Genomic DNA, 10,365 nt, shown 5'->3' with positions numbered 1-10,365 from the left:
CCACGAAGAGAGGGAAGAAGCAGAAAGAATTCCCCAGGGTAAGTAAGAACAAGAATGAGGTGGAAATCGGTGCTGTGGGAACCTGGCTTCAGGGTACAGGAAATAACCTTGAAAACCCACAAACCCCAATGCAGGATCATTAGCAGGAGAGCTAATGTTTGCTCTCATTTCGTGCCCCTCTCATCGCCCCCCTCCTTTTCCATCCTCAAACTGGTGCAGATTCTGAACAATGGGGGTTTTACAGACTCTGGAGGGGGTATGGGAAGGACGGGGACGGGGCGGGGGGGGGGGGCGTTAATGAAGGCCCCTGGCCTGCAGGATTGAGGGGGAAATGCCTTAGTGCCATCCGAATAAACTGCCAATCCCTGACTGAAATGAACGCAACTGCAACTTTATCCCGAATACCCCGGGCGAGGGGAGAGGCCGTGGGGGAAGCAGCTTTGAGGGGAAACCCGCACTGGTCTGGGCGAAAACCCGCACCTCCCTCTTGAACCACAGCGACTCTTTGAGCGCCTTCCTGTAGTCGAATCACAACCACCTGGACTACTAATAAGAGGGAAAAGAAAGGAGAAAAGGCAAGGGGGTGGCCAAAAGTACGCTCTAGTCGATCCAGGCAACGTCGCGAAGAATAAAAAGAATCAGATGAAAACAGACACTGGCGCGCTGCTAAGGGCTGGCTTTTGTTAACACATTTGCCCCAGTCCAGCCCGGCTCCACATTATATGGAAATTCCTTGTTTACCACCCTCGCTGGGGGGTCCTTAAAATCTGCCTGCGAACTCCAGGGACTGGGCGCTTACTAGTCAGGGGAGGCCGCCGGCCCGGGGGGGCGTCCGGCCGCTCCTCCGCCGGTCGGGAACTTGCGCCCGGTGGTCTCAGTCTCCCCCGGGGTCTGGTCCCGGCCCAGTGCCATCCCCGGTTGCACTCGGCCGAGTCGGAGCCGCAGCCCACGGTAGAAGCTGCAAGGGCTGGGCAGGGCTCCAGGCGAGAGGGGCCGGGAGGCGTGAGCGGCGCTCCGCGGCGCTCGTCAGAGCGCTGGAGCGGCGGCCCCTTTGTGGGCTGCCGCATCCCCCTCCCGGGTGCGCGGCGGGGACATTTGATCCGCAGGGTGATTGATAAGTGCGGGAGAGGGGCGGCCGTCCCTACCTCCCCCTCCCGCCCCCGTTCTTCTTCCCTCCTCCCTGCCGGCTCCCGCCCCGCTTCCTGCCAGAAGCGCTGGCCGCCGGCGCGCCGCTCCAGCGGGGACCTGCCTGCCCTTGGGGGCGCCGCCCGCGCTCGCCGCCGTGCCCCCGCTCCCGGGCCGCGCCGGCTCCCGCGCCTGCCGGCCGGCCGATGCCGCGGGCGCCTCCGGGGGAAGCTGCGGGTGGCGCGCTCGCCGGGTAAGTTCTGGGCGCTCGGGAGCGCCGCGCTCGGCCCCCAGCCTTGCCCGGCCGGCTCCCCTCGTGGGGGTGGGGGATCGGGTGCGGGCGGCCCGCGGTGGCCGCCCCCGCCCGCCCGGGCTCGCTGGCTCCGAGACGGTCCGCGCGGGCGTGGTCGGGCTCCGGGCGTCGCGCGGCCGCGGGGCCACCGCCGGCCCGGTGCGAGCTGCCGCTCCCGAGGAGAACGCTCGCCGGCGCGCGGTGCCGGGCCCCGGGGCGAGGGCAGCGCGGGTGGCCGTCGCGCCTGCGGGCCCCGGCTCCGGGTACCGGGCGTCTGGCCGCCCCGGGGGAGGGCGAGGACGGCTGGGCTAGCGGTCGGTGCCGGGTCCCCGGAGACCGGGGACTCGCCTGGCGCCCCCGGGCCGCCCGGAAGCGCCCTCCGGGAACCGCACCTGCCGAGGTGGGGGGGGGGGGCGGGTAGCGGAAGGGGGAAGAAGGGCGAGCGGGCCGCGGACACCCCTCCCCGGCAGGCCTGCGGGACTCCCGTTAACCGCCCTTCCCCCAGGCCCCAGGCCCGGCGGGCGGCCGGGCGGCGCAGGCTGTGACCCCGCCGGCAACTCCCCGCGCCCCGTGGAAGCACCGGCGACCCGAGCCAGGCTCTCTACTCGGAGGCGAGGGAGACCGAGGCGACGGAGTCCCCCGCTTGTGGCTCCGTCGCCCCAGCGACGAGAGGGGCGTTTGCCTTATCTTAGTGTCCGTCCCTGCCTCCCGTGGGCTCCCAGTTCACCCGGGACCTTTCCGCCGCCTTAAAAGCCCGCTGTCGCCGGCAGGTGCTGCGGCGGCTCCTCCCGAGACGCGGGGCCGTTCGGAAACTTACTCAAAGTGCTTTCTCCTGCCGAGGCGGATTCGGCCTCAGTAACTGGGTTTGGGAAAGCGGCCGCGGAAGCCCGGCGACAGGCAGGAGACCGAGCAGTGGTGGGAGAGTCCACCGACCCGTGTCGGAAGCCAACCGTGGAAGGAAGATCTGTCACCCCGTCTCAGGATTCCCAGTGTCGCCCCCCCCCCCAACTCCAGCCAGCTTACCACCACGCTTCCTTCGCTCTATCATTTTCACGGCTTCAAGCTCTGCCAGCTGCCCCCCCCCCATCCATCTATCCCTCTCTCTCTCTCTCTCTGAAATGTTTAATAGTCTCTGTCCATAAAGACTACTGGCAGCCTCATCAACGTCTTGAAGGAAATTACTATATTTGCTAACTACAACTCATATTTGATATTTCACTTCCAAATACTTTTTTTTTTTAAAGCACACATTTAGGTAGACACCACTAAGTTGAGGCCGACAGCCCTTCACTAATTCACACTGAGCACTGGTGAGCTGTGGGGAAAGGTCCTGGACCAGGACTCGGAGTCCCTGGGTTCTGTTTCTAATTGTATGGATTCTTGAACTTCAGCACTCGTCCTGGTGGAGGAATGTCCTCATCTGTAAAATGAATCTCATTGCAAAGGTCTTGTCCAGCTCTCACGCTGGCTTCTGCTTCAATGTAATATTAACCTAATTAATACACGTTTGTTAAATGAACGACAACGAATAAGCCATATCTCTCTAGGAACTACGTATATTTAATATTTAGCAACATGTCGAAACAAATGCCCCTTTGCTATGCAAGGAAGCTTAATCGCTCACTGCATCACTCCGCCGCGGCTGGGGGGGGGGGGGCGGGGGCTCACGGGCTGCCCCTCCCCCGCTGAGGACGGCTGGGCTCCGTGTTGCCCTTTGGCACAGAGAAGGAAAACTTGAGGCCCCAGGACGACGGGATCTTCCCCGAGGCCAAGCAAGAACTACAGGATGGGGAGGGGGCGCATGACGTCTGCTCCAAGGCTCTTCCCGGAAGGAAAAGGACAGGGAGCCGTGAAAGGCTGAGAAAAACTCCGGAGGAGACTGCCAGAGAGCCACAGGTTGCCTTCCTGCCCAAGTTGAGAAACTATCCGAGCCCTTCTTGGGGAGGAGAGAGCCAGTGTGGGCCGAACAGTGAGTCCCAGGACCCGAGCGGAGCAGGGAGGTGGGAGGGGAGACGCGGGGGGCTTTCCATCCTGGGCGGCTCATTCCGCCTGTGGGGCTGTCTGTGTTCCAAATGCGGCCCGGCAATGGGACCCTGTGTCAGCTCTGCCTGCAGCGGTCAGGGAAAGCAAGTGTGAGTGTTTTGTGGGACAGGCCCACCCTGGGTCGATTCACTTACCCCTCTCTTCGATCGCCCCTTTTCCCTGACTCGCCAGAGGCGCCCTGGCCCTTCCGGGCGGTAGCAGATAACCGCATCTTGCAAATGGACCCCCACACGGGAGAGACACCGGGTTCCAGGGGACCTTAAGATCATTAAGGAGAAGCGGGATAATGGAGGCCAAAAGCCGACACCTGGCTGTTAATGGCGTGGAAAGGTTCTGTGAATCCGACCGAATGTCAGAACCGGAAGGGCCCGTACAGCCCCATCCCCTTCTGCCAGCGGCGATGCGAAGTTGCAGAGAGAAGCGAGCAACCCGGCCACAGAGCTGGATCAGAACCCAGGCGCACTGGATGTCGGGCTGTCGGGCGGGACCTCTCCCCCCGTCTCCCGCGTTTCTCGGCCGCCGGCCTTCCCGCACTGCTGCCTTCGTTCTAGCTCCCCTGCCCTTGTCGCCTGCAGCTTTAGGCCCCTCCGTGGGCGCCCGCGCTGGGGCTCCCACACCCAGCCGAGCGAGGCTCAGCCTGGCAGTGTCTTTCTGACACCCACTCCTCCTTCCTGCAGGCGCAGAGCACGCATTTAAACTTCATCTTCTGGCTAACTATAAACCTCAGGGAGAGAATGGTTCTGAAGCCGCTCGTCTCTAACGCTGAGCTGGCTTTCAGAATCCAGGCGAATGTGTGTTTGGCCAGTCACGGCCCAGAAAGTACTTCTCTCAGCACTGAAACAAAGCTCTGTATGTAAGGCACAAATCCCCTCCTCGCCCTCCTACACAGGCACTGTGGAGCGGGCACACACCGCACTCCGCACCGAGAGCACGGGGGCAGGAGATCTAGGAGGCTGGCAGGCGGGCCCCAGTCCTGGAGCAAAGAGGCACATCTCCCACCCACACACACATGAGCGCGCGCGCGCGAGCGCGCGCACACACACACGCACACACACACACACACACACACACACACACACACACTCTCACTGGGAAGATCCGGACCTGTGCTTGGGAATTTGGAATGAGACCCTACTGGAATGGCCAGGAGGGGTAGCAGGTGGAAGAAACCACTCGGAGGGGCCACGGGCCGGAGGAGTCCCGGCGGTCGCAGCCCCTCAGCGGGGACCCCTCCTGGAGAATCCCTCTCCAGGGGCTTCGCCAGCCGCTCGCCGCCCGCCGGGCTGGAGGTGGAGTAGTTCAGAAGCAACTGACGCAGCCCGGATTCGAGCTTTGCAAAGCCGCTCGCTGGGAAGGGAAGCATCTGCCCCTCCCTCCCCCACCGCGCGCCCTCGATCCGCCGCTTGCCCCCTCCCCGCGTGACGTCACCCCAGCCCTGTCCGGGGGAGCCTGCAAAACCTCTCAAATTCAAACTGTCGGGCGCACTGCTGCCGCCGCCAGCGCATCGGAAGCGCGCGCCCAGGCTCGGCCGTCGCCGCCGCCGCCGCCGCCGCCGCCGCCGCCGCCCGCCACCCGGGCCGGCCGGCTCCCCGACCTCCCTCCGCAACCGCACCCCCGGGTCGCCGTCGGCTCAGCCTGCAGCCGCCCCGGGAGGCGTCCTCTCCTCCCCTGCGGCCTGCCGGATTTCGGATTTCTGCGCACCCCGCCCCCCCCCCACCCCCAGGCAAATTAAATCCGCCGGCGGAAAGCAGGGCATCCCCCCGGAAGCGGCGTCTTCTTTTACCTTGCTCTTCTTCTCTTTCCGAAGATGCCAAACTACTGGCGGACAGCAGAGGAGAGGGGTCCCGTCTTCTCCTGATGTGTGAGTAACCCCCACCCCGCGCTGCCTTGGCGCTTCCATCCTCTCCCCCTCCCCCACCGCCAGTCCCCTGATTTTCCCACCCCCTTTTTGCGCAGTTAAAAAAAAAAAAAAAAAAGTAAAGCAATTTCTGCCGCGAGCCTAAGACGGGCGAGCCGCCCGAGAGAGATCTCTTCAAGCTACCCCAGGGGAGGAGGAGATGGGCTGGATTTAGTAGGACAACTCGATTACTAATGACTCCGTGGCTGGCTGCGACCCGCCGGGAAATCAGGTGCAGGCATGTGTGCTCCGGGACGCGCGTGTGGGTGGGCCGGGGGCGGGGGCGAGGGCGAGGAGAGAAGAAACCGCTTGGAGAAACGCAGTGATTTCATTCTGCCGTGTTGCCCACTCCCCGCGTCGTCCCTGCCTCCCACTCCGCCCCCCCCCCCCCCCCCCCCCGCTTTGCCATTTTAATCGGGCTTCCTTGTTTCTTTCTCCCCCGCATCCTGCTCTCTCCGGCACCCTTCCCCAAGGTTTGCCTGTAGGTACCTGAACTGACACCGACGGTGCCCAAAGATGCTGAGCGGCGTTTGGTTCCTCAGCGTGTTAACCGTGGCCGGGATCTTACACACGGAGAGCCGCAAAACTGCCAAAGACATTTGCAAGATCCGCTGCCTGTGCGAAGAGAAGGAAAACGTACTGAATATTAACTGCGAAAACAAAGGATTTACAACTGTCAGCCTGCTCCAGCCCCCCCAGTATCGAATCTACCAGCTGTTCCTCAATGGAAACCTCCTGACCCGCCTGTACCCTAACGAGTTCGTCAACTACTCCAACGCCGTGACTCTCCACCTGGGCAACAACGGGCTGCAGGAGATCCGCACCGGGGCGTTCAGCGGCCTGAAGACCCTCAAGAGACTGCACCTCAACAACAACAAGCTCGAGGTGCTGAGGGAAGACACCTTCCTCGGCCTGGAGAGCCTCGAGTACCTCCAGGCCGACTACAACTACATCAGTGCCATCGAGGCGGGGGCCTTCAGCAAACTGAATAAGCTCAAAGTGCTCATCCTGAACGACAACCTTCTGCTGTCGCTGCCCAGCAATGTGTTCCGCTTCGTCCTGCTGACCCACCTGGACCTGAGAGGCAACAGGCTGAAAGTGATGCCTTTCGCCGGCGTCCTTGAGCACATTGGAGGGATCATGGAGATCCAGCTGGAGGAAAACCCGTGGAACTGCACCTGTGACCTACTTCCTCTCAAGGCTTGGCTGGACACCATAACGGTGTTCGTGGGGGAGATCGTCTGCGAGACTCCCTTTAGACTGCACGGGAAGGATGTGACCCAACTGACCAGGCAAGACCTCTGTCCCAGAAAGAGCCCCGGGGACGCCAGTCAGAGGGGTGGCCACGCGGACACTCACGTCCAAAGGCTGTCGCCTACGGTGAATCGTGCGCTCAGCCCGACCAGGGCCCCCAAAGCCAGCCGGCCACCCAAAATGAGAAATCGCCCAACTCCCCGGGTCACTGTCTCCAAGGACAGGCAGAGCTTTGGACCCATCATGGTGTACCAGACCAAGTCCCCCGTGCCCCTCACCTGCCCCAGTAGCTGTGTCTGCACCTCTCAGAGCTCCGACAACGGCCTAAACGTCAACTGCCAGGAAAGGAAGTTCACCAACATCTCCGACCTGCAGCCCAGACCTACCGGCCCAAAGAAACTCTACCTGACGGGGAACTATCTGCAAACCGTCTACAAGACCGACCTCTCAGAATACGGTTCTCTGGATCTGCTGCACTTAGGGAACAACAGGATCGCGGTCATCCAGGAGGGCGCCTTCGCAAACCTGACCAGTTTACGCAGACTCTATCTGAACGGCAATTACCTTGAAGTGCTGTACCCTTCTATGTTTCACGGGCTGCGGAGCTTGCAGTATCTCTACTTAGAGTATAATGTCATTAAGGAGATTAAGCCGCTGACCTTCGATGCTCTGATTAACCTACAGCTACTGTTTCTCAACAACAACCTGCTGCGCTCCTTGCCCGACAACGTATTCGGGGGCACGGCCCTCACCAGGCTGAATCTGAGAAACAACCACTTTTCCCACCTGCCCGCGAAAGGGGTTCTGGACCAGCTCCCGGCGTTCATTCAGATCGACCTGCAAGAGAACCCGTGGGACTGTACCTGTGACATCATGGGGCTAAAGGACTGGACGGAACACGCCAACTCGCCCGTCGTCATCAACGAGGTGACCTGTGAATCTCCCGCCAAGCACGCAGGGGAGATACTGAAGTTTCTGGGCCGGGAGGCCATCTGTCCGGACAGCCCGAGCTTGTCAGACGGAACCGTTCTGTCAATGGATCACAACACGGACACTCCCCGGTCGCTCAGCGTGGCCCCCAGCTCCTACCCCGAACTGCACACGGAGGTTCCCCTCTCCGTCTTAATTTTAGGATTGCTTGTGGTCTTCATCTTGTCCGTCTGTTTCGGGGCCGGCTTGTTCGTCTTCGTCCTGAAACGCAGGAAGGGGGTGCCGAGCGTCCCGAGGAGTGCCAACAGCCTCGACGTGAGCTCCTTCCAGCTACAGTACGGGTCCTACAACACCGAGACTCAGGATAAGACGGACGGCCACGTCTACAACTACATCCCCCCCCCCGTGGGTCAGATGTGCCAGAACCCCATCTACATGCAGAAGGAAGGAGACCCGGTGGCCTACTACCGCAACCTGCAAGACTTCAGCTACGGCAACCTGGACGAGAAGAAGGAAGAGCCGGCCACGCTGGCCTACACTATAAGCGCCGCCGAGTTGCTGGAAAAGCCGGCCGCACCCAGAGAGCCCGAGCTGCTGTACCAGAACATCGCCGAGCGGGTCAAGGAACTTCCCAGCGCAGGACTCGCCCACTATAACTTTTGTACCTTACCGAAGAGGCAGTTCGCCCCTGCGTATGAATCTCGACGCCAAAACCAAGACAGAATCAATAAAACCGTTTTGTACGGAACTCCCAGGAAATGCTTTGTGGGGCAGTCAAAACCCGACCACCCTTTACTGCAAGCTAAGCCGCAGTCCGAACCAGACTACCTCGAAGTTCTGGAAAAACAAACTGCAATCAGTCAGCTGTGAAGGGAAACCATTTACAACCCTATGGCAGCCGAGGGTGCTGCTGCAAACTGTTGGAAGCACTACATTGGCTTTTGTGTGTGTTTGCCTTCTCCCTTCCTCGGCATCAATGGGGGACTTTGAAAATGCGTGGGGGATGGGCTGAAGCAATGATCCTGCGTTTCCAAGTTTTCCTTTAAATTATTTCTCTCTCGCTCCCCTCCCCCGCCTTTTCCCCCCCTTCTCTCCTTAGGAATCATCACGGAACACGAGTGTTTTCTACGGTGCGTTGTTTTTTGGTTTCTGTTTTTTTTTTTTGTTTTTTTTTTTTCCCGTATGTTCTATGGATGGTTTTGTTTCTTTTTTCTTCCTTTCTTTTTCCAGTGTGTGGGAATGGGAAGAGGAGATTGTAGTGAATGAAGAAAGAGGAAGCAAACTTTTCACGTTAAAAATGGATATTTGGCGTATTTTGTAGAAGATCTCCAAAGACCTTTGGAGACTATACATCCTTTTGTAAATAATGATATGTGGTATTTCTGTCTTCAGTTTCCAAGTACAGCCGCCAGGCAACACTTCTTTGTGTTAAAGTGCCTTTGCACTTTAAGTACATTACTTAAATGTTGCTGTTAGCTTTGATAAATTGGACATATTTTAATGTGTTGTATTTTTGAAATTAAAAACACTGTAAAATAGACGAAAATGTCAGCTATATGAAGTCAACGTACAGTTTGCTTGAGTTATAGAAACCAGCCTGTCATCAAATGATTCTAGTTGTAGGACTTTAGAGATTTAACTGTAAAATATTTCCTTTCTTCTGGGTTTGTTCTAAGTGATTTTATTTAAGCCAACTAAGGGGATTTAACAGTGGACTAGAGGTCAGACCGCCTCAGCCGGGATTAGTAATTCATTAATAAAATATATTTAACCCAACATCAGAGTGCATCGAACAATTAATGCCCTTCCGTAAATCATTATTTTACACTAACATGGTCAGTGTTTTAGATTATTTTCCTGATTCAGAGTGCATCACACGACTTGTAATATATCTTTTCTGCATTCAATATTTTTATATATTTAAGTGAAAGAGTGGATTTCTAACTTTTTAATTGAAATTAGTGTTTTTTCTGCCTATTGAAACCTTTTCTATAAACACGCACCAGTAGAGGCCGCCACACACCTCATTTAATAAAGACACAGGAGCCATTCAATCCCTTGAAAGAAGGAAGACTTCCAAGGTGAGGTGAAAACATCCCAAGTAACTTCGCTGCAAATTCAAGGCAGCAGAGACAAGCGTATGCATTACCTTCTGTTTCTTTTTAGGGTTAAAGATTAGACTCAGAATCCTCAATTTGCACGTTTTCAGAGAAAGCAGCACTTTCCTCTTGCATTTATCGAAGCATTCATGGGGTGCTATCACATCATGTACTGTTTGCATCTCCGAATCAATTCAAAACGACCAAAACCGAGAAAGGAGGGATCTTTTCCCCTCTGCCTTCTTCAGGCACGGGTTACGTGCATTTTTTTCCTCATCAGCTGGAGCAAGCCTTTCGTTTTGGTCTTAGCGTTAAAATGACTTTAACTGATCGAGTCTATACAACATTTATGAAGCCTTATTAGCCTGTGAGGAATTTTTAGATGCAAACATTATGGTGCGATTTAAACAAACAGCCCTTCTTTACAACAAAAAATAGTTTTGTTTTGTCTATTGTAAATCCTTATGCAACTGGGATGGTGATCTGCATATAAAGTAGTTCAGCTTTTCAATTCCTTATTAAAGCAATTGATGGCGTCTGAAAGAAGCACACTGTTTCCTTTTCATAAATAGGTTACTGCACATAATAATCCTTTATTATCATGTGGAGATTGAAGTGGATCCTCATAACTTACTTTTGAAGCTTTAAAGTGACTAATAGTATAGTGTCCGTCACTATAAACAATTCACGCGACAGGCTTTCAGTTAGAAATTACTTGGATTAAT

The 10,365-nt window shown here is 57.1% G+C and overlaps 1 protein-coding gene across 3 annotated transcripts; it reads left to right on the top strand.

Annotated features, from left to right (window-relative positions):
- The first annotated feature begins 944 nt into the window (after positions 1–944).
- Positions 945–8,526, top strand: SLITRK2 (SLIT and NTRK like family member 2). 3 transcript variants are annotated; one of them, XM_081794159.1, is made up of 3 exons: positions 945–1,378; positions 5,268–5,321; positions 5,831–8,526. In XM_081794159.1, exon 3 carries the CDS (start codon positions 5,874–5,876, stop codon positions 8,409–8,411), a length of 2,538 nt encoding a protein of 845 aa, XP_081650285.1. In that variant the 5' UTR covers positions 945–1,378; positions 5,268–5,321; positions 5,831–5,873; the 3' UTR covers positions 8,412–8,526. The 3 variants fall into 3 exon arrangements, with proteins under 3 accessions (XP_081650285.1, XP_081650286.1, XP_081650287.1); XM_081794160.1 differs by lacking the exon at positions 945–1,378 and having other exon boundaries at positions 4,250–5,321; XM_081794161.1 differs by lacking the exons at positions 945–1,378; positions 5,268–5,321 and adding an exon at positions 5,423–5,589.
- Positions 8,527–10,365: the final 1,839 nt, after the last annotated feature.

This window comes from Panthera onca, chromosome X (assembly GCF_046562875.1).
Source record: "Panthera onca isolate mPanOnc1 chromosome X, mPanOnc1 haplotype 2, whole genome shotgun sequence".
Taxonomy (NCBI): domain Eukaryota; kingdom Metazoa; phylum Chordata; class Mammalia; order Carnivora; family Felidae; genus Panthera; species Panthera onca.
The sequence above is the reverse complement of the archived record's forward strand: the minus strand, read 5'-3'. Positions and strand labels throughout refer to the sequence as shown.